At 40.3% G+C, this 24,562-nt stretch overlaps 1 protein-coding gene across 5 annotated transcripts in view; it reads left to right on the forward strand.

Annotated features, from left to right (window-relative positions):
* Window positions 1-24,562, forward strand: part of Exoc6b (exocyst complex component 6B) — a 436,866-nt gene that overhangs the window by 206,960 nt on the left and 205,344 nt on the right. For all 5 annotated transcript variants that reach the window (XM_060383430.1, XM_060383428.1, XM_060383429.1 and 2 more), the window contains 5 exons: window positions 16,688-16,771; window positions 17,139-17,185; window positions 18,895-19,015; window positions 22,549-22,620; window positions 23,462-23,559. In XM_060383430.1, coding sequence (XP_060239413.1) covers window positions 16,688-16,771; window positions 17,139-17,185; window positions 18,895-19,015; window positions 22,549-22,620; window positions 23,462-23,559 — 422 coding nt within the window. The remainder of the gene's footprint in view (window positions 1-16,687; window positions 16,772-17,138; window positions 17,186-18,894; window positions 19,016-22,548; window positions 22,621-23,461; window positions 23,560-24,562) is intronic.

A 24,562-nucleotide genomic window follows, 5' to 3' on the forward strand; every position in this document is an offset into this window, starting at 1 on the left:
TCTTTGCCATCTTGTGGTTTCGGGTTCTCTGGGTGTCTGCATCGGTAATTGAAGTTACAGCGATACTGACGTTGAGGCGGCTGTGGCTCCTCCAGGTGTGTGATGCTGACTAGGCTGGCAGCAGAGGTGGGGTTCTCAGGGCTCTCTGGGGTCTGCTCTCCACTCCCGCTACTGACTGACCCAAACTCTGTTATCTTATTCTTAGATTAAAAATTAACATAGATCATGAGATGGCTACCATAATGAATGGAAGTTTCTTATCACTGAATTCCTAGGTTTCATCTTAACATTTAAATATAGGTGTCCTACATTTTTGTTCTCACTTGTTCCGCTCCTGCATATCTCCTATCACTGTTTCCCTTCTCTCCCTATATAGTCTATTTTGTTTTCTTATCACGTGTATCTGTTACATTTTATCTCTTACTCTGATAAGAGTATCCATGGAGTAGCCACAGCAAATACCATACTTGATGACCAAACTTTAGAAATAGTCCCAGAAAAGTCAGGAAGGTGACAAAGACAGATGATCGGAAAAGCATACCTATGTTGCTCCTCATCCCCAAAGTTTTTGGATGAGGAAAATGGAAGAGAATAAGATAGGTAGAAGAAAAACACAAGGTAAAGTTCAGGGATATATAGAGGTCAGAGGTTGATGTCTAGTGTTATTCTTTGCTAATTTCTTCCCCCTATTTTTTGCGACATGGTCTCTCACTGTGACCTGAAATTGTCAGTTTGGCCTGCAAGCCCCGTGGAACCTCCCAATTGCAAAGTTAGTGGTGTGTGTTATATCATCCAGCTCTTAGGTTGCTGTGGTGAAGCTCAGGACTTCATGCTTATGTGGCAAGCACTGCCACACGAGCCAGCTCCCCAGCCCCTAAATACATCATCTTTGAGACAACATTATACTGTATGCTTTTAAAGACTGAAGCATGCATTGTTTCAGCTCCACTCTCTCACCCACTTCAGTATAACTGAAAATACTTGTTTTCTGTGGCTTCTGTGAATAGCCTTTGTCTACCAGCAAGCACAGACTATGAGTGTATGCTTTAGTCTTGTATCTGTCCTCGTTCTTCAAAGTATGAAATAGGCAAGACCATATATTCCTGATAAAAACGAGAAATAGCTTTCTCTTCCCTCAATTGCAGAGTGTTACTTATAACTGTAGAGTTTACAGTCAGCGTCCCACACTGCTGTTCCTGTTCACACCTAGCAGCTCTATGATTTTCAGTAGCACTCTCACATATGGTTAATCCCAAAGGAGCTTCGTGGGGCCAGCCTGTGAGCTGACTTGAGGGCTGAGAGGACTGAGAGTTAGATCAGCTGTGCTGCCCAGAGGATCACAGTTAGTAATTGCCAAATCTGGGTCCCAAGCCTGAATTTAGGGGGTTAACTCTGAAATATGCTTTCACTCTATGCATCATTGATGATTCCATTGTGGATAAAAATGCTGTCCTGTTATTAAGGAAGGCTTTTCAACAATCGTACTTTCTGGGCTGTTCCTGAAAAGTAAATCCATGGTATTATTTTGCATTAATTCTTGTCTTTGTAGTCTGAGAAAGCTATTTATAAAAAGTTATAGAGTAATGCTCTTAATAGTTTGTGGAAAGACTACACTGAAAATAATGTTCATATTCCACTTTCTCACGTTGGCAATGTCTTGTAAGTCAGATGTAAAGAACTAGAGAAAGGCAATCTAGTAAAGTCCATTGGTCTTGGCGTATAACCGTGAATGGTAGAAAGAGGTGCTGAACAGATGGACTATGCTGAGTTGTTTTCTCCACAGACTGGAGGGCGGCCTGATGAGGGCTGTAACAATATGCTAGTGCTGAAGTCTCTCTGGGCTTGTCAGGATGATTTTTAATTGAAATTCACCTTTCTCTTTGCTGCTGTCTTTAGGTCTGGTTTGGAAAGATCAAGTGGGGTGTGTCTGGTGCTATTTTAAGAGGGTTACTGCCAGCCCAGTTAGTCAGGGCCAGAGCCATTCTGGACTGCTCTGAGGGTAGGTCATCCCTCGGCAGCTGCCAACGGCTCTGTATTATGCCAGGTTAGTGTGCAGTTTCTTCCAGGCTCTGACTTCAAGTGGGCCCTCCCACTCAGAAAAGAACAAAAAGTTTCCTTCTTTCCGGGTACAGCTATGTTACTTTTTTAGTGGAGTTCTTTATATACTTGACCATTTCACCGGTGCTTTTGCTGACAATTTCTGCTGTGTATCATTTAGTGATCCTGGAGTTGCGAATTCAGTACTTTCTGGGAAAGATATTGCCAGGTAACAAGCTACTATGTTTGTAGTGATAAGTGGGAGTTGATCTGGTTACCAAAGCCCCTAGGACAGTGACTTCCCTTCCTTGTACCAGCTCTGCTAACTCTAGGCTTGCCTAGCAGCAGGAATAGTGTAGGAAACATTTCAGTGTCTACCTTTCAACTTCCAGGAAGCACTCTTATTCCTCTTTTTTGTTCTTTATCTCAGCATTAGGCAGGGTCTGTGCCGATCACTGCGCACTATCTGTTTTAGACAATTTCTATCCTGACGTAGTGGAATTAGCCAGTGGACATGTCAGTGCCTGTGAGATAGATCCTGTTTTACAGGAAAGGTAATTAAGGAAATAATTTCATATCTTTTCTATATATCCTTGCTCATTGTTTTAAAACAAAACAGAAAAGTTTGAAGAAACCACATGAATTAAGAGTTTCTCTACAGTTTCATTGGCTTCTCTATAGTCTTTGTATCCAGACACATTTGATGTCCTTTTATATGCAATTAATTGCAACAATGATATTTCACTATAATTTGCTTTCTTCCCTCAACTATACCATACCACAAATATTTCTTTGTATAAATATACTCATGTTACTGTTTTTGTATGTATTTATGTAATCACACAATATTGCATCAGGAGGAAAGGAGAGATCTTATTTGTAAGAGCTTATGATGAGGTTGATAATAATGACTCTATTTAGTGAGTAATTCCTGTAGGCAATGTACCATAACATGTGATTTGTGTAGACTGTATTATTTATTCCTCAAAATAGCATCATTTTTTCAACCCTGACAGTATGTATAGATAGATAGATAGATAGACAGACAGACAGATAGATAGATAAATAGACAGACAGGCATAGATATAGATATTCTCATTTTACAGGTGATACAATTAACATATTTTTTTGAAATTAAGTAAATTCCTGAAGATCATGTTACTAGGGGTTAAACCATGTTTCTAGGTCATAAGGTTATAACCTGAACTCAAATTCCTGTAGTTATGGGTATTTCAGATTTTTTTTCTTTACTATTTCAATGAGTACTTAGTTGGAATTATTAAATTTCATTAAAAGATATGCACATTTAAAGCTGTCTCTCAGGTAACCCCCCCTCATGAAAAGGTGATAATTATTTGTCATTCCTTTAAAACAAAAAGAATCTTGGAGCATAGTTGGTTATTCCCAGCAATTGTGGCTTAGAGTTGCTTTACTTGCTCAGTTGATTAGAAGGAAAATGACCCCTATGCACTTCTGAGATCACTGTTGCCTGTGTCTAGGGGCTGAGCAGCACTTTTTGTTTTTGCAGCGAATGTTTGTAATCGCTGAGGCAAATATACTTGGTTAGGATGCGCGTTTACAAATCATGCCTGTTGTTGCACGTTCAGTAATTTGCTTTTTATTTTTATGAACAGTGAGGAACATTGAGCTGTTTCTAGTTTAGAGCTTCAGTGTCATTCTTATGCAAGTATTTTTAATGAACCTAGATATTACTTCATCTTGGCAAAATACTTAGAACTGAGATGAACTTTTTTCAGTGTTATTATTGATTCAAATATTTCTACTAAAGTTATGTAAATGTTATGATTTCAAATTTGAAATACATGAAAGTTTTCTTTGTGGATGAACACCTAGTGTAATTTGCTAAGTCTTAAAGAGATGTACGGTCTCCATGTTTCCCTGAAATTAGGAAATGGCCAGTGTGCTAAGTGCCAGTATTGTATGTTATATGCAAATTATGTACCATCAAATTCTGGCAGAGTCTGGTGGTGATTCAGCGGCAGAGCCACTCTAACAATCAGTGCAATGCTCTTCCAAACTGAAGTGTAACTAAAAGGCACCTCTGGGCATTTATCCCTTTTGTGCTGTAATCTGTACATGGTATTTATAACAGCATTATTCATAACTGTTCCACACTAGGTGAATGGTTAAATAATTGGTGGCATACTTCTCAGCACTAGAAAGAAAAGCATATTGACATGTCAACAGCCTGGTGAATTTTGCAGGTAAATTAGCCAGTCCTAGGAATTAACATCTCATAATTTCATTAAAGAGACATTCTAGTTTTGTGGCGTGTGGTCTATGTAGTGTGCGTGCTCATATGTATGTATATTCATATGTGTGGATGGGCATGTGCCTGTGTGTCAGTGCAGAGCCCCAGGCTAACATCAGAGGCCTTCCTCTATCACTCATTTATTCAGTGGGGCAGGCTCTCAGACTTGAATTCAGAGGTTGCCTGTTTCTCTGGTCTAGCTAGTTAGCTAGCCTCAGATCCCTGTTTCGACCTCCTGAGTTTGTGACAGTGCCGGTGGCTGGGCCATGCAGATCACCTGGCATTTGTGTGGGTTCTGGGGGTTCAGCCCTCATACTTGCATACCAGGTACTTTATTTGCTGAATTGGTTTTTCTAACCCATAATGTAACATTCTTTTGTTGTTGTTTGTTTCTGTTTTTTTCAGACGGGGTTCCTCTGTAGCCCTGGCTGTCCTGGACTCACTTTGTAGACCAGGCTGGCCCTGAGTGCCCAGAAATCTGCCTGCCTCTGCCTTCCTGAGTGCTAGGATTATAGGTGTGCACCATCTTGCCCAGCTGTTAACATTGATTTGATTTGATTTGTTAAATTAATTGATTTACTTTATATCCCAATCATACCCTCTTCCTCTTTTCCTCCCAGTCCAACTTTCCCTCCTTTTTCCCCTCCCCTACTTCTCAGAAAAGAGGAGTCCCCACTCCAGCCCACCTCAGCACATCCCGTCACATCAGGACTGAGCGCATCCTCTTCCTTGGTGGCCTAGCAAGGCAGCCCTGCCAGAGGGAAGGAATGGAAACATTCTTAAAGTGACAAAATTCTAAAATGAATGTCAGGTTCACAGTCACTGAGAACTGAGTGGACAGATGCTGTAAAAGGGAACTTGGAAGATCCTTGTACTTTTGAACACGTGCATCATAATTCTGTAAATGCCCTTGCATGACGTCATCATTCTTTAAGATGTTTGCTGTTGTGGAACAGGTGACATGTGGTGGCATTTTGCTTATCTTGTTGCAACATTATGAAGACTTAGAACTCTCACGACAGAAAGTTCAACTAAAAGTGCCAGTGAAATACTTTGCTCAACTTTTACCTGTCTCTTTCCTCTTATTTCTTGTATTACTTACCAAGTATAAACCTAATATTTTCCAGTTTAGTTTTAGTCATCCTGCTTATTTTTTAAGAGCAATTGAATCTCCGCATGACAGTTTATATGGTCTTAGATTCTACATTTCTCTGTTTCTATAAAAAAAATTGTCTTTGTGTGTCAGGGAATAAGACTTATTTGTACAAAACTAAACACTTCTCACTTATGACCACAAATGCTGTGTGTATGTGTAATGTGATTTAAAATTTCAGGAGGCACCATCATGTGTCTTCAGTAAAGCAGCCATTACATTCATTTGTGCATCATAATAATGTATTTAATTCAGTCTATAGATTTGAGCCTCAGATTCAGTGCTTCTTGGGGTGACATCCTTGCAGCTATCTGGGAAGTCATTTTGAAGCTGTCTGAGGCTTTCTGTGTAAAATGTTTACACTGCTTCTTAATTGAAGCCCTCACTTTTCATTGTGATGACTGAAAATCTCTCATTGCCTTCATCTGTAAGACGACGGTATTGATTTATTCACAGGTTTAGAAACCACACTTCTCTATTTATTCTCAAGCAGAGGCTCGGGTCAGGATCTTTGTTTGGGGAAGCTTCAGCTTTGATATTGTAAAGCATTTTAGCAGATGAGCACAAATGAGTTAGGTTAAAAATTACACCAGGAAATCAGGTGTTTATTTAGTCCCTTTAGGTGATTACAACTTTGGGAATAATTTTTTTTTTTTTTTTTTTTGGATAGAATGCAGAAATGCCCAAGTTTCTTTTTTCTTTCTTTCTTTTCTTTTTCTTTTTTTTTTTTTTATGATGGAAAGAATGACTATCCCTGCTTATTGTGTATAGAAAATTCTCTCAGAATTTTTTTGTCTTATGTCAGGCAGTTTGACTTACCCCTTATTACATATTCTTGGTTGTTCCTAGTATGTCAGAGGTTGTGGAATAAAAAGGTGGGATTTGGGAGTGGGGCAATGTACCTCATACCACACTGCTTTCAAATGGGTATAGTAACTCAGATTTTGATTGTTCTGTATTGAATTATGTCATATACGAGATTTTCTTGTTAATTGTCCTGAACTTGATTAGATCTTATTCTTTAAATATAATTAAAGGTGCAGAGTTGCATACAGATTATTCAGGTTAGGGGTTCTGTAGCAAAAAGAACACTTACCTTAAAAGTGAAATTCAAATCTTTGCCTGATCAATTACCCTAATCACAGAGGAAGTCTGCATTTTTGCTCTAGCCAGGTAAGTAGGTTGTAATTCTAAGCGGTTTGGTTTACTAAGCATGATTAAGACACCCTTCCCTTTGAGGTTTACCCTTTCACTTTAAGGTACAACTGTTTATCATCTTAGGTCAAAGGTTATAAAAAGCAGTCATCAATTAGAGCTTTATTGGTTGTAATTGGTAATGCTCTGAAAGAAGCCAGCTGAACTCAACCTGATAATAAAAGACTCTTTGTGAAAATATTTAATAAATTAACACTCTGTCATGGACCGGGGAAGCTAATTATAAAGGCTGAGATTGTTAATCATGATGTTTATTTTCTTCAAAAGCACTGAGTCCGCTCCATAATCATTAGACCTCAGGTTTCTTTCTTTTCTGTGTTTAAACCCCAGAGAGGATGCTCTTCCATGCCTCCTGCCCGGGTATTGCTGCAGGAGGAAATGCCAAGACAAACACAGGTCATATGGGCATCTGAAAAATAAACAGGACTCTGCCAGAACATCAGACTGCCTCTGCTTTTTCCTAGAAGGGTCAGAAGTTTATGCAGATTCATTTTTGTTGGCTTTTGAATATTTTGAGTAAAATAAAAAATGAAGGCATTTGAAAGTGTGATATTTGTGATGATAAATAGTCTACCAGAGCAATTACCCTTTCTTCATAGCTTATTTTCTGAGATGTTTCGACATTGTTGTGGCTTTTGAAATGCAATCATTTTCTGACTCCTAAAGTGGGTTCCTAGAGTTGTGACACACACCACCCTGACTCCTGAGTGACCTTGCCGGGGAACACTCTGAACGGGCTTTTCCATCTGGGAATGGAATGTTTCTAGATTTAAGCAATGGGGGCATGTGGGGGTTGTCCTTTACACACGTCCCTGCAGTCTGGTCTTAGGGCAGCTCTAATGAAAAAAGCCCTGCTTTGGGCCTGCTGCGCAAATTAGCCATCTGGTGAAGTGTAATATCCCGCTGAACATCATTATGGGGCCCTAGGAAGAGTGCGCCCCTTTACAGATGGACACAAATTAAAATCGCCCTTTAAGGTTTTTACCCCTTCTTTTTTTTTTTTTTTTTTTAACTCTGAATAAACCTGTCTACACTTGGTTGCTGTGACAGTTAAAAGAGTGTTCCAGCTGCAGGCAGGGTGGTGAAATTACAGGCTTTGCTGAAATGGAAATATTGCTTCCTGTAGACAAGCCGGAAGAACAGCGATGTGCATTTCCCTCTACCATTCACTTCCTTTGTTCTTTGTCTAGTGTCTTTCTATTTCTCAATCTAAGCGTTATTTTCTGCTACAATGATTAGTTAAAAAAAAAAAGTCCTTTTTATAAACCACATACTATAGAAATAACTGCTTCTTTAAGATTTCTATAGTCAGGCAATGGCCTAGTCAATATGTCAGGAAGAAGATATATAGGGTCTGCCCTCCTTTGCATACTTGTAGGCACATTGCCCACGTGAGGAAGCTTCTGATGTCAGTCTTTTCCCTTTCTATAACACTAGACAAGATTCTACTTTTGTTTATCTCAGAAGGGTCACTAACTGCATAAGATAGGTGTCTGTGCATGGCTTCCCTTAGGATCCGTGGGAGCTTAGCCCTGCCACCCTGTCAGAAATAATGTCTGTAGCTTTGCCTGTCACCTTGTGCATATCCGTCAGACACTGTTCATCATCTCCAGATTAGTCATGATGTCTAACACAATGCAAGTCTGTATGAGGAATTGTTACACTTACTGCTTAGGGATCAGTGACCAGGAAAATAGCTTGTATGTATTTAGTTCAGACACAATTCTGTGGGTTTTTTTTTTTTTTTTTTATATTTAAAGAAAAACTTTTTTCTTTTCTTTCTTTTTTTTTTTTTTGGCCTGAGTACATTCACACGTGTCCCAGTTATGTGTGTTAGTCTTAAGACAGAAGACAGTTTGGGAATCAGTTCTCTTCTTCTACTATGTGAGACTCTAGGGCTCAGAGACTCATTTGCGTTTAGGTCATCAGGTTGAATAGTTACCTGCAGAGCAATCTTACTAGCCTCTTTTCAATTTTAGAATATTTGTTGGTTGAAACTGCAGATGCAGAACCCGCATATGTGGATGGTTACCTAGATATGGTATACATTTTTATCAGTATGAGGAAAGACATCCATAGAAAGTTTTTTGTTTGACCTTTTTTCAATCCTAGGCCCACATGATCTCAGTTGTTGGATGATATGTATTTGTAACCTGTACCTGCAGAATGTAACTTTGAGCTTGGTTAGAATCTGGCTTTCGTGTTCCTACAGATTCTAAACACAGAGCCTCACGCACTTGTCCACAGTGGCACTATTCATTGTTTGTGTTTCACTCCTGTCTAGGCAAGTATTTGAACACATGGAGAAGAATTCATGCTTTCTCATTATTACTATTGTTGTTATTACTATTATTACAATTTATTCACTTTGTATCCTGGCTGTGGCTCCCTCCCTCATCTCCTCCTGGTCCCACTCACCCTCAGTCCCTCCCTTTAAAAGGGACTGATAGGAGGGGCTCCTCCTCCCCTACTATCTGACCCTAATCTATCAGGTCTTATCCATGGGGTATCGAATTCATGCTTTTAACCTGTGTTTTTATTTTAATTTTCTAACATTTATCTAGTGATTCTGACATTCATGTGGTTGGAGACTATGTATTTAGGAAGGCAAATAGGGATAGTTTTGTGGATAAAGATGTTGAAGGATGTTTTCCATCACGAGTAGCATATACATTGCACTGCTGCTTCTCTGTGGACATGTGTGTGTGAGTTACAGGCTTCCAAGAGGATAAATTCAGAGGAGAGCACACCGACCAGTACATGGTAACCATCACTGAGTATTCTGGCTGTGGGTCATTTTTGTGTTCATATGGCCCATTTCATGTTTCCTAATTTTTCTAAAAGTCCTGATTTACTTACGTAATTAATAAAAATCTAAGAAATGATAGATACTGTATAAAACACAAGTAGCAAAAGATTTTTTTAAGAGAATCATTTCCTGCAGTATGTGAAAGGACATTACAGAATTTAATCTTAAGTTTGATGATTTGGTTTAGGAGACAATCATTGCTATTTACCATAAGCTTGCCTCAGGGTATAATGTAATACTGAATATTTAAGTGAAATTTAACTTTAGTAAATAGATTACCAAGTGAGTTTGAGGAGCTTAACAGCTTGAGACTGTGAAAGGCAATGTGAATGCAGAATCAATGAGTCCTGAGACCAAGGTCTCAGGAAAATGTCCTCTTAGGTTCCTGAGGGCTTCTGGCATATTGCCATCAATGATGATCTTGTTTCTGAGTTATTTATTTACTTTTAAGTGATATTTTATTTAGCTGTGTTTGGCACCTAGGAAGTAGAATAGGGGGATCAGTTCAATGCCAGCCTCAGCTTCATAGTGAGTTCTAGGTCAGGCTAGGTTATGTGAGAGCTTGTGTTAAAATAACACAGTCTCTAACCACCCAACCCCCTGCAAAACAAGGAGACATCTTATTTAACACATTGTTGTTTTATTAGCCAATAGCACTATAATGTTTGCATGGAGCTTTTCTAACACATAGGCCTTCTCTGTAAGTCATCACAGGCCTTCAGGAGCTTAGGAACATTGGGTAGCATTTTAATGCTATAGGTAAGGGCCATTTTAAAGAGCAGAATCATGAACAAAAAGCACACACACAAAAAAAATGCAGAGAATGTGGCATTGGATAGGCCATGAAATTGATACTTGTTTACAGTATGAGACTGAAACAAAAGGCTGAATATTGCCTTGTTTGACCTTAAGTAGGAACATGTGTATTGGACAATTTGAAGTTTTAGAAATTCTGTGCATAGCTGTGAATGTCTATGAATGAGCTACGAGTATTGATTTTGGAGTTCAGCTAACTTTAAACAACTGGTGAATTTTCAAGTATGGAGTTTTTGCATAATGATGATGGTCTGTATTTTCTCTGTGTTCTGTGTTCCCTGTCCTTAAAGAAGATGCCATCAAACTTTTGATCCCCGTTAGAAATGCTATATGAGCTCGAGTTTTGATCTTTACATTCACCATCCACTTTTCATATACATGCCTTCCAAATACATCTCAAAATATGGTTTTTTTGTTTGTGTTTTGTTTTGTTTTGTTTTCCCTACATGGAGAGATGGAATCTTGTCGTGTAGACCAACTTAGTCTTGAACTCATGATTCTCCTGCCTGTCAAGCTTTTCAGAGCTGGGACAGCAGCATGTACCACCATGTTGAGTTTCTGACTGACCTCTTGGAATCTCATTTTTCCTTTCTTCATTCTAGTCTCTGTATATTTGAGTTCCAAAGTGTAGAAGTTATTCCTGTCATTACATCTGTTGCCAAGTAACTGTATTTGTAAATAAGTAAATTCATCAGTTCCTGAAGCTTTATCTCTCGCTGTCCCTGTACATCACCAAGGAGAACTTCTTTAGACCTTTAGAGTGTATGATGGATGTTTTCTTTTGAGTCTCAATGTTAACCTCTAGGAATAGTTTTTTCTTTACCTGGCTTCCTCTTATCACTAACGTTTCAATTAGTGTAACTGCTAGGTACTTCCCCAGATATTTTCTGACAATAAACTACCCCTTTCTTTCCTTTTTTCCTCAAATTCACAGCTGAAATGAGGCCCCCATGGTTCACCCAGTAGCCTGCTTCTGAGTGGGGCAACAGTCCTCCAGTTACTCAGGCTAGACTGGTCTGCTGGCCACCTTCCGCCTTCTCCCCCTCCTCCCCCTCCCCCTCCCCCTCCTCCCCTCCTCCTCCTCCTCCCCCTCTTCCTCCTCTTCTTCCCCCTCCTCCTCCTCTTCCTTCGCCTACTCCTCCCCCTCCTCCTCCCCCTCTTCCTCCTCTTCTTCCCCCTCCTCCTCCTCTTCCTCCTCCTCCCCCTCCCCCTCCTCCTCCTCTCCCTCCTCCTCCCCCTCCTCCCCCTCCCCCTCCTCCTCCCTTCACTTTGTATCCCGCTGTAGCCCCTCCCTCATCTCCTCCAAGCCCCACCCTTCCTTCCTTTGCACCCCTCCATGGCCCTCCCCTAGTCCACTGACAGGGGAGTTCCTCCTTTGCTACTATCAGATCAGTAAGAGGCCAGAGAGAGAGAGAGAGAGAGAGAGAGGAGAGAGAGAGAGGATCTAGACAGTCCTAATGCCTACCTCTTGGATCCTGCCTTTAGACACCAAGTTTACAAAATTGGCAGAAGGAATAGAATTCTCAAAGGTGAATTATTTACTAGCCACCAGGGAAAATCTAACTCATTTTTGTAAACTGAAAAACCAGACTTATTAATGAAGCTGGCCTTTTCTCTGTTAGAGGAATATTAGAAAAGAAATGAATATGATTTTTATATAGAATTTCATCTTGTGTACTCTCTATCATTCACAACAAAGATATCAAATTAGTGCCTGATGGTCTCATCAGAATGGGAACTTCCCTTAAATTTACGGTGAAGCGTATCTTGGCTCTACAGCATGTTGAATATGTAATGTCACACTAGAATAATAAAGGTCCTTCAAGGCTGTTAACCTTCAAATGAAAAGCCCTTCAGTGGCTAGAGCATGTAATTGACATTTAACAACAGCACTGTCCTATGACTTGGCGACAAGTAGGGAATAACTTTAGCAAGTCAAACGGCAGTCTCCACTTGTTATTTAAGAATTTGAATAATTTCCTTCCTCATTAACTGGTGGATGAAAAAATGATGAAAGAGACAAGCTAATGTGCAATTTTATTTTCTATATGAGAAATACTTGTAGAGAGTGATAATCACTTTAGCAGTTTAAGATGTTTGTTTTTAAGGGCACAGGGCTTAACAACCATGAACCGGGGGCAAAGTTCACCTTGTTACCTGTATCTTTATAGCCTGTGAACTGAAACTGAGTGTGACATTTTCAACATAAAAAGGTAATATTTCATGACAGGTGAAAATTAAATATTATTATTTCAGTTTCTCTAAGGAAGCTTTTTGGGTGCATGCCACATTTCTTTTTTGTTTTTTGTTTTTTTTTTTAACTTCTTTTTGGTTCTTTGTGAATTTCACATCATGCACCCCAGTCCCACTCATCTTCTTCTCCCCTGATACCCACCCTTTACCTTTGAAACTTCCCTCTATAACAGAGAAAGAAAGTCTTGTTATGGAAACTGTAGTGGGTCACAGTGTGGTCCACAGTGTACCCTTTCGCGTACACTTGTTTGCTTGCCTGTGTTCATTGCAATGACTCACTCATCTGGTGTGAGGCCTTTGGCCTCTGCTACTCTTATCAATTCTGGAACTTTCTGGGTTCCTCTCAGATATGCTGTTCTTGCTCTGTGTCATGGAGACCCTGTAGTTTTGGATCTGTAGGACCGGCCTTTTCATGTACTCCAGCAGTTCATCAACGGGGTAGACGTTGGGGTGGCCCAATTCAAAGCCCTGGATCTAGGCCTAAAAGGTATCTGAGCTGGTCAATTACCTGGGTCTCCTGCTGTCATGCCCTGTGGGCCAGCTCACCAGCATCCCCGTATAACCGGGGCCAGCTCTCCCCTGTTGTCCAGGTGAGGTGCAGGGCCCACTGTCCTGAATGGGCAGGCGAGGGACATGGCCAGCTCTCCCCCTCTCCTGACCCTGGGCCAGCTCTCCCACCTGCCATAGATGGTGGTAGATGGACGTGGTCTGCTGCCACGTTCCAGCAGACAAGAGGCAGGGCCAGCTATTCTGTGCTCATGGCTGGCTTACTTGGAACCCCCAAACCCCGCAATAGAGGGCCAGCTCTATTGTGCTGCCCAGTTGAGGTTCAGGGCGTGCTCTCCTGAGTGCTGAAGCTGGCGAGGAGCAGGGCCATTTCCCCTGCTCTCATGGCCCCAGGGCTAGGTCCCCTGCCTGCCCCAAGTGGGGAGGATGGGGTGGGGGAAGAAGGGTATCTCTTCCTCATCCATACCACTGCATGAGACATGAGTGGTACAGTTAGCTCTCCCATGTCTGTATCCTTGGGACTGGTTCACCTGTAGCTCCCATATGTATGGGCTGCTCTCCGGAGTACTGCAGTTGGTTAGGGGCAGGGGCAGCTCTCCCACTTTCATGTTCCCAGGGTCAGCTCTCCAAGGATGCCCAGGTGAGGGGTGGGGCCAGTTCTTCCCAGCCCTCAGACATTGACATGTCCCTGGGTGGCAACCTCCATCAGGGATGTCCGCCTGGCCTTTGATGGTAACAGGTCCCTGCCTGCTGCAGGACCATGCTCCCAGATGCGGGCCCTGGCATGACACATTTCTTTATAGATTTTCTGCAGCTGCCTTGGCATTGAAGTGGAATGAGCACCAGCTGCTGGTCAGCCTGAAGGAGCAATTGTCCTCCTCTTTACAGAAGCTGTTTGCCCACCCTCAAGCTGCATTATGTTTGTGTGGTTGTGACTTATATTAATTTTCACAGTTCAGGTTCAGTGTAGATGAGAATATAACAAAGAAGTATGTTGAACAAACTTGCTCAAAGTTTTAGATTGTGGAAGAAAATGCCCTAGGTAATTGCCTTAATAGAGACTGAGAGGTGGACAGGACAGTGTTTCTCTTTGCCACCTGGTTTATCTTGTTTATTTTTGAAAAGCAAGCACTTACATAAATGCTTGTTTTTCTGCTAGGTATATACCCAAAGTTTGTTCAAGTACACAAAAAGGACACTTGCTCAACCATGTTTATAGCAGCTCTATTTGTAATAGCCAGAACCTGGAAACAACCCAGATGTCCATCAACGGTGGAATCGGTACAGAAATTGTGGTATTTTTATACAATGGAATACTACTCAGCAATCAGAAAGGAGGAAATCATGAAATTTGCAGGCAAATGGTGGGATCTAGAAAAGATCATTTTGAGTGAAATATCCCAGAAGGAGAAAGACAAACATGGGATATACTCACTTATATAGACCTATAAGATATGGTAAACATAATGAAATCTATACACCTAAAAAAGATAATCAATTGAGCAGACATGGGGTAAGATGATCAATCCTCATTTAGAAAGACAGATGGGATGTGCATTGAATGTATGACAGGAGTCTACTGAGCGCATCTGAAAGACTCTAACTAGCAGTGTTTTCAAAGCAAAGACTCATGACCAAACCTTTGGCAGAGTACAGGGAATCATAAGAAAGAAGGGGAGTTAGTCTGATGGGGAAAGGATAGGAGCTCCACAAGGACCAAATATATCTGGGCACAGGGTCTTTTCTGAGACTGACATTCAACCAAGGACCATGTATGGATATAACCTAGAACCTCCACTCAGATGTAGCCTGTGGTAGCTCAGTAACCAATTGGTTTCCCAAAGTGAGGGGAACAGGGACTATTTCTAACAGGAACTCAATGACTGGCTCTTTGGTCTCCCCACCCCTGAAGGGAGGAGCAGTCCTGTTAGGCCACAGAGGAGGACTTTGCAGCCAGTCCTGAAGATACCTGATAAAACAGGATCAGATGAATGGGGAGGAGGTCCCCCCTATCAGTGGACTTGGAAAGGGACACGGTGGAGATGAGGGAGGGAGAGAGGGACTGGGAGGGAATGAGGGATCGGGACACGGCTGGGATACAGAGTTAATAAAATGTAACTGATAAAAAAAAATAAAAAATAAGATTTAAAAAAAAAATAAATGCTTGTTTTTAATTCCACACTGCTTTAAGCGCTTTATAGCTCATTAAGTCCATGCAACAACTGCACAAGGTTGACATCTCCACAAATGAAAAAGACACTGCACAAGCACAGGCAAAAGTTATGTGAATAGACAGTGAAACTTAAATTAGCAGCAGGGGGTCAGAGCCGTCACACTGGCAGGAAGGGTAGAGCCATAGTTTGCATGTCCTCACCTGGTCTAAGCCCAGTGCTCATAGTCTCTGTGGCATCTTTCTGCTTGTTTTACTTATTAAGAAAAGTCTTGGGTTAAGAAGAACATTTAGTCACAATGGGGCATGTTATTACAAAACGCTCTCAATTTGTATTATTTTCCTAGGCTGCTGTAACAAGGTATCACAAACTATATGGCTTATAACAACAGAAATTTGTCCTATCCCAGTTCTGGAAGCTTGAATTACAGATTAAAAGCATCACAGAAACCATACTTCCTTTGAGACTATGGGAAGAATCTTGTTTATTTCTTCCTGGGATCCGTGGGTCCCAGCAGTTGTTAGTGTTCTTAGCTGGTGTCTACACTGACCTCCGTCTGCCTCTGTCAGTACATGCTGTTCTCCCTGTTTGTGTATTTCTCAGTCTTCAATTCTGGGGACACCAGCCATTGTACACTAAGGCCCACCCTCCAGCAGGTATGATCACACAATTGGACTGATCACATCAGAATTATTGCTAGTTCTGGCTAATACTTCTTCCGGAGTTTCTGGGAAGGATGTCGGTTTAGGTAGATACTGTTCAACCTAGAACATAGCTTGTGAGTGTAGAGCTCATGAGCCAAGTATTGCGCTCAGCATCACTCATATTGAGTTCAGAAAAACCTATCCAGTGTGTCTTCTGGGCGAGCTATGAGTGTTGCCGAACACGTTAGTCATGTCACAGTGTCGAAGTGTGGCCGCCCCTACGTGGGGTAACACTAGAAACGTCGAGTACATTGAGGGGCTATCTATTTCGTTTTGGTTCTGTCTTCTCTAGGGAAGAGTCCAGCTGAGAAAAAGATTTGCCATCCTCATCTCTTACCTTTCCCACTTTCTGTTGACCCGCTGATCATAAATGATTTGAAAAGCCCTTTCATTCTGGGTATTTTTTTCATTCTTTTGTTTTTGATGGGACATTTTCTTGCTTAGTAAAGTTGTTTGTTTACCTTCATTTTTGTGAACTTGTGATAGTTGACTTGGAAATCAATCTTTGTGTGCTGAAGCTTGAGCTCTGACCGTGTAGTAAATGTCACTCCCATCTACCCTTCTGGGTGTTGTGATCAGGGTCGATATATGGTCAAAGTCGCTTTTATTTTCTGTGATTGTTATCATTATTGTAATTGTAGGCTTTGAGACGTGGTATTCTTCAAATTCCACACCTGGAGTCTACTCCATTCTTTACAATTCCAAGGGTAATTTGTCCAATTATATCATTTCCTTTTACTTGTTTTACAGGGTGCCCGAGAAACATTTGAGAATTACTACCGAAAACAAAGGCGAAAACAGGCTCGTCTGGTGCTCCAGCCTCCATCTAACATGGTAGGCTTGCTACTTGCTCTCTCTGTAGTTTTCCCGTCTTCTTCCTGGGAGCTGAGTGGGTGTGTCTGTGTCTGTGCAGTCTGTGCATGCAGGTACACCTGCCTGTGTGCGCTTGCTGCCGTTGTGACACAGCTTTGGGCACATTTACCTTGAGGTAAGAGCAGCAGCAGATGCTTCTTGACAGTTATGTGCCCCGTTACTCTCAGCACTAGACATACATCAGGTCACTCCCATTGCTAATGTCCGGGTCAGTGGCCCCAGCTTTATGCTTACCTCATAGTCCATGGAGTGAAGCTTCCTGAGAAGCTGCGGCCTTCGCATCTTAAAATAATGACACAAACAGTGATTTTGCTTTGCTTTGTTGCAGCATGAAACTTTAGATGGCTACCGGAAGTATTTCAATCAAATTGTGGGGTAGGTACACGCTTAAGTTTGTATGCTTAATCTGTAAGGCCTCTACAGAAGACACACGTTTACCTGGAAACTTTTCTCTCTTTTGGTCAATTGGAAAGTAAGTATTTAGTTTTAATTTTGTTATAATTTAGAAGGAACGTTTTTGTGGGTATGGTAACATATACTTGTCAGTCAGTGCTTGGGGATGCTGATGCGGGAGGATCATCCTGGGTCGCACAGAGATGCTATCTCAAAAATGAACAAACACACAATGAAAAGGACCTCTTCCTGGTATTCTTGGAGGATACTTTTGTGACTAAAGGGATGACCATGGACTTGTAACATTATTATACTTAATGTTTGTTTCTTTATTCTTTGTTCTACTATGGAGGGAGTTAATCAACCACATTGGCAGAGTTTATTCAGACAGTAAAGTAGTTTAGGCCTAGCAGAATTTAGGAACATGTCACAACTTTCTGCCTTTGGGCCAGCCTGAAAGCAGCTATGTATGATTCAGAAATCTGTGAGTAAAACTATGTTACAGTGAAACAGTTTTCATTAAACGAGTTGCTGCTAGGCGGATCCCACAGCATGCAGTGACTGTTCTCATCTAGATTGGACATAGTATTGTGGAATTGGGGTTCCTTAATAAAGACCCCCATATACAAGCAGCCTTTTCCAACTGTGAGATGACAACCGTTGTTAAAAGAAGGGCAATGGAATTTGATTATTCAATACAGCTTGCCTGCCCACCTCTTCCTCTTTTTCTCCTCCTCTCACTTTCTCTCCGGCTTTCCTCCTACTCTCCTTTCTTGCTTTCTTTCAGTAGCAGATTTATGTTGCTTCAGTGTAATGAGTAACTTCCCTTATGCACATCGTTGAGGGTTGAAGGATGTAGCTACTGCTGCATGCCTAGCATGCATGGGCTTGATCCCCAGCCCTGCATAAACCAGATGTGGTACACCTATAATCCAAGCACAAGGAATGTGGGGTCTGGTGGAGACGGTGTGAGGCCAGCCTGAGATACATGGGACCTTGGTGTATTTGATATTTTTTGATAATTTAAAAATTCCCTAATAAGGTTTCCTTTTGATTTGAATAAGCATTTAAACAAGGTAACTGAAGATATGTTTTAAATGTAGTTAAGCTTCAATAAGGAAATTTAAAGCATACATTTATAATTTTAAAAAGTATCCCAGCCTGACTTTTTATTTTGAGGCAAGGTCTCATAAAGTTTTTACTTAAGTCATCCTGAAGCTTAGGCAGGGCTTGAAACAGCCTCCTGAGTTACTGGGGTTATAGGCCTGATTAATGGAAACGTTTTGGTTTATTGTGTGTTGAATTCTTAAAAATCTATACATTTCAGTGTTTATTATCTTCTTAAAATTTGTTATTTTATGTATCGCATTTTTAAAGTACATTGGATGTATACTCTATTGGCTGTGTATAGTTTTCTTTCTTAAAACTGTTGTGTTTTGTGGTTAACATTAGAAATGAAACTTCATACTTGATCCCTAAGAAGATATTAATATGAAATTTCTAAGAAGATATTAATATGACCTTATACATGGTCTCAATCTTTCAAGTAATTTTATTTAAGACAATGAATAGCGTTCTTTAGAAAAAATAATCCCTTTGAGTTAGGTGGCAGCTGTTAATGTCAAAGCTTTGTGGTCAAGAGACCAGCCATAATCACTGACATCTGTGCTTTCTTTTCTTCCCACTCTCAGCTTTTTTGTGGTTGAAGATCACATTTTGCACACAACCCAAGGCTTAGTGAACAGAGCCTACATTGACGAACTCTGGGAAATGGCACTTTCAAAGACCATCGCAGCACTGCGCACCCATTCGGTATGTCGCATGCCCAGGAAGCGCTTACTTACTGTTTGCTGTTGCGCTGATTTTAAGGCGACATTTATCTCTTTGGCAGCCCCCATTTGGAGATTGTGGAGGCACTTCATTTAGATTTCTGATTCTGCAACACTGAGCTTGCCTTGTTAATGCTAACTGAGTTAACAGATAAGACGTACTCATATCTGTCCATGATTCTCTGTGAGCCCAGCAGCATCCTGTGTATTTCATATACATGTCCTACTTCATCCTTACTGAGTACAAAGTCACATATTATCATTAATATATCTTCATGAGCTTCGTGTTTATTCATTCAGAAAATACCTCATGTGCTATACACATTTATACATATAGCTGAAGGAGTGTTGTAATGAATGTTATGCTGTTTTTTTCTAGCTATCCAATCAATTTTCCTCTTGACATGCCTATGGTTAAGATGTCTGGGTTTTGCTGGCCAGCTACCTGCTAAGCTTAACTCATAGGAGGCATTAGAGGCAAGATAGTAGACACATCTACTAAAACTTTTAACTTGTCAAATTGTCTTGTTGCTGGCTGCCCATCATTCCTTATATAATTGTCCATGATAGTCCTTTATCGTTATAGCAACTTTTAAACTTTTTTTAAATTTTATTTTATTAATTGTAGTTTATTCACTTTGTATCTCAGCTATAGTCCCTCCCCCGCCCTCCCTCTCTCTTCTTCTCCTATGCCCCTCCCCCAGTCCAATGATAGGGGAGGTTTTCCTCCCCTTCCATCTGACCACAGTCTATCAGGTCTCATCAGGACTGGCTTCTTTGTCTTCTTCTGTGGACTGGTAAGACTGCTCCTTCCTCAGGTGGAGGTGATCCAAGAGCAAGCCCATGAGTTCATGTCAGAGATGGTCCCTGGTCCTATCATTGGGGAACCACTTGGACATTGAGCTGCCATAGGCTACTTCTGTGCAGGGGTTCTAAGTTATCTCAATGCATGGTCCTTGTTTGTGGTATCAGTTTCAGAAAAGACCCCTGTGCACAGATTTTTTTGGTTCTGTTGCTCCACTTGTGGAGCTCCTGTTCCCTCCTTGTGATAGTCCTCTTACTTATTTCAGGAATACCACTTCATTGATATTTGCATAAAATAAGAATTCCTTACTTTATAAGTTTAATCTAGGGCCAGTAACTGTCTCGGGAGTATTTTTTTCTGGCAGTGTGGGTACATTAAAATTGAATGTATAATATTTTCAGCAGCAGCAAGTAAGAGCTTAGCAGCTCTAAAGAGAAAGTCTATCAATTAAAAAAAAAAAACTACAAGTGAAAAACAAGGAAAGAGATGAAAATGACTTGTCATTGAAGTCAGTGTTTTTCCTGAGTGGGAGTGAGCTAGTCCTCCCTGGGACTGCTGCCGTTGCAGTTACAGCCATTACCTTTTTGTATATGCTCTACTCTAACATGAAAGAATCTAAAACAGAAGAAAATAATGGAAAGACAACCTAAGAAAGCTGAATCCAAGATAAAAATCCAAGATAAAAACATCCTTGGAATTTATGAGTATCAGAAAAAGAAATTTAATCCAAAAATGAAGACTGTATGCCATTTCATGATCAAGAAGACAAAGTCAAAGTCAGGAGCTTATCCCATAGTCACAAGAGATGGGAATTATGAGAGCAATAGCTAGAAACATGTATAGTAATAAAGGCTTCGTAATATAGCTTCCAGGGGTCAAGAAAACACAGTGTCCATAAAGGGGCCTGTAGTGATAGATTTGAGTGATGGTGAGAACTGACAGCAAATCCTGACAGACAAACACATGCATTCTTCATCATAACTGTCACATTAATTAGTCCTGTTAAAGGTGAATTACATTCAGAGAGTATGTAATGGACACTACAGGTTATTTCAAGTAATTACCACTAGAAGGTAATTAAAAGATCTTACCCAGTAAACACATGGAAGGACATGGGGGAAAAATAAAAATGTAAATAGAAAGCTTAAAATAATGTAACTTGAGTAGGTCCAGTTACGTTGGTAACCCAGGAAGTCTAGGAAAGCCATACCATTACAGTGCCTTGGGCATTTTTTACCTACGGAGAAGCAAACAGACTAGAAAGCAAATAATATTGAAGTGCTTCAAGCAGGAGGATTGGGGGCTATTTTGTATTTATTTATTTTGACACCGAAAATAAAGGGTCCTTTAAAAGAGATAATATACATAAGAGAAAAACATACTGTAACAGGAGAAACTCAAATCCATCTTCATTATGGGCAAATGGAGTATGTTGCCATCAGACCCTGAAAGCTTACGTGTCCAACAGGTAACAAAGTTATAACAAAGGAAACTGCAGTATCAGAATTGATGACATTTTAAATTAGGAGCGTGTATTCTTTAATACTCCTGTGGAAAATGTCTTCCAAGCCAGCCAAGTAATCAGATGTGTGCATGGAAGTTTATATACAGTGCTTATTTACAATTCTTGTTTTCTGCCTATTTATGCTTAATTTATACCCAGTGTACTGTTTAATGCCATTTTTCTCTATTGTATAATCAGAGTTATCTAAGATGCCTGTCTTACTGATTTCATGTTTATCTGGTTTAAAAGAACAAATATTCATGCCTTTTAAATATTTTTTTTCTTTTTTTCTTCATGCTTTTTTTATGTCACCTGTTTGTCACTTGTAATTTTCTTCATTTCATTTTATTACATAATTATGGTTATTTGGTGATATTTTCCATAGTGTTACTAGTACAGTGTTTTGTCAGGTTATTTTCGGTCTTTTGTATTTTCTAATGCTTGCATATAAAGAAATATATACAGTTATTTTGAAAATGGCATTAGGCACATACCATAAGTTTTGCTACAAAGTGTTTTTTTATTGCTAATTTTAAAATAATCGGCCACAGAGGAAGACAATGCAGCCAGTCCTGATGAAACCTGATATGTTAGGGTCTTCGGAAGGGGAGGAGGACCTCCCCTATCAGTAGACTTAGGGAGAGGAGATGCGGGAGGGAGGTTGGGATTGGGAGGGGAAAAAGGAGGGGGCCATAGCGGGATACAAAATGAACAGACTGTGATCAATTAAAAAAAAATAAGTTAATTAGAAAAATAATCTATCTATTTTGCTTTCTTTAAAATTTTTGTACTTTAGTTTATTATTTTTGTGTCTGCCTTTGATGGGGCATTCATGCTGTACATGTGGGGAGATGAGAGGATAACTTTACAGTCAGTTATGTACGTTAGGAAACTTAATTCAAGTCTTCTGGTTTGTGTCATTGGGCAACACGCACCTTTGAGTACTGAGCCATCTTTCTGGCCCCATTTTTTTTTTCTTCCATAACCAAAGAAAATCAAAATGTGTTTCCACATGTTAAAGATATCGATCACCCTACTGAACCCTGTTTCCTTAGTTTCTCTGATGGAGTGTTTTGCTACCTTGTATTAGGAAATGGTTAGACTCCTGGTTATAAGTGCTTTTAGCAGCTGGTGCCTTAGACAATTTAATAACTAAAAATATAACTTCTTAACGAGATATTTTCTCCTTTTTTCCCATTTCCTTTAGTCCTACTGCTCTGATCCAAACCTTGTGTTAGACTTGAAGAACCTCATTGTACTCTTTGCTGACACACTCCAGGTATGTGCGTGTTGACGCCCGCCATTCTAAAGCAGGGTGCCATCAGCTAGGAATCATGTCTTCTCTCTCAAGTTGGGTTCACTCCTTTGATTTTTTTACTGTTTGTTCTTTTCCTAGAGCTAGATCTTCTAACTTCCTTTTGTCTGTTTGTTTTGGGGTTTTGTTTGTTTTATTTTATTTTGTTTTGTTTTTTGAGACAGAGTTTTTCTGGGTAGCATTGGCTATCCTGGAACTTGTTCTGTAGACCAGGCTGGCCTCAAACTCACAGAGATACACCAGCCTCTGCCTCCCAAATGCTGGTATTTAAGGTGTGTACCACCACCCAACTTTCTTTTTACTTTTTTTTAAGAACATATTCTTGGATTTCATGCTCTTAAAAAGTTCCTACCTTTTTTTCCTCTCTCAGAGAAAAATTACTTGGACTATTTGCAGAATTAGACTTTTGAGTGTTGTGATTCCCGAATGGCACCTGTGCTGCCTTGTGTCTTCCTCTGCCGTCTTTATAGTGGCGGTTGTTTGAGCTATGATAGAGTAGCGCCACATGGTAGCAGATGTACTTTCTCTCTGTTCTTGGAGAATTGCTGTGTGCAGTAACTTGCTGGGGGGGGTGGGGATCACCTGATGTTATATGTTGGTTTTAATTTTTATCACTTTTTATGATTGACCTAGAAATTTCGATGTGTATTTTTGAAGTTTTGAAAGGTAAGCACTAGATATCAGGCAGAGACTGGAACTATTTTGCTTCATTTTTTTTCTTTGTTGTTTAAATAACGAAACATCTTTTAATCTTTCTTCCATTTATTGGAAAGTCTCCTTTGAAAACAAATCTGCTTTCTTTCAGGTGTATGGTTTTCCTGTAAATCAGCTTTTTGATATGCTGTTAGAAATCAGAGACCAGTATAGCGAGACTCTGCTGAAGAAGTGGGCAGGCGTTTTCAGGTACGGCGCTGCCGCTGTCTGCAAGTTCCCAGACTGCCCTCCCCTGTGCATATGCACCGTTGTGGGCTTTACAGAGCACATGAGCACCAAGAGCACATGGCTTATATTTTTCTAACTCCTCCAATTTATGATTCAGAATTCTAATGAGCCTTAATGATTTGCAAAATGATCTTTCAAGGTATCCTATGTCAATATATTAGTTCTTACTGTGTTGGGGGTATGTTAATGTTTGATTCCTTGGATAAGGCCAGATTTATTGGTTCACACCATCTAGATTATCTTGTCTTCTTACTCTTAATTTATAGTTTTTGGTTTTTCCTAAAGATCACACTTAGTTTGGTAGTGATAGTTAAGCCACCATGAGTAGCAGAACCTTAGGAAAACATTTTATTTTACAGAATCTCTTTTATCTCAGGCTGACCCGGAACTTCTGCTCTTCTTTCCTCAATTTTCTAAGCGCTGGAATTGCTGCTGTGTCTTACTAGGCCTGGCTTACTTTTTTTTTAACTGTTCACCTTTTTGGTAACTCATATTATATCTCATCATTATCCTTCTAAGCAGAGAAATGGCTTATTGCAGTTCATATTTTAAGCATGTTCTTTAAATAGTTATTGTAGCATGCATACAATTATGATAAGTCTCCTGGGACTATTTTGTTATTACACATCTTTTGTTGTCTCATTTCAGTTTCTTCGTATTTTGAACCTGTCCTCTAAAAGAAGTGAGACAAAGCTATCTTCTTGCTTTAATCTTAATTCAATTTAGTACTTGACCTCTTTGCCACAGCAGTACAGCAAGAGAAAGAAAAAAACGAATGCAAAGGGGAGCGGAGGAGTACATTTATCTTTGTAGATGGCATGATCCTGTACTGATGGGACCTCTGGGCCCCACTAGAGAACTTTGAGAGCTGTCGAACGCCCTCAGCAAAGTTGCCAACCACAAGTGAACAGAGAGAACGGAGCCGCTCTTAGACTCTAGCACGGGCACGGTGGAGAGAGCTCGG

The sequence above is a fragment of the Meriones unguiculatus genome, chromosome 5, assembly GCF_030254825.1.
Source record: "Meriones unguiculatus strain TT.TT164.6M chromosome 5, Bangor_MerUng_6.1, whole genome shotgun sequence".
Lineage (NCBI taxonomy): Eukaryota > Metazoa > Chordata > Mammalia > Rodentia > Muridae > Meriones > Meriones unguiculatus.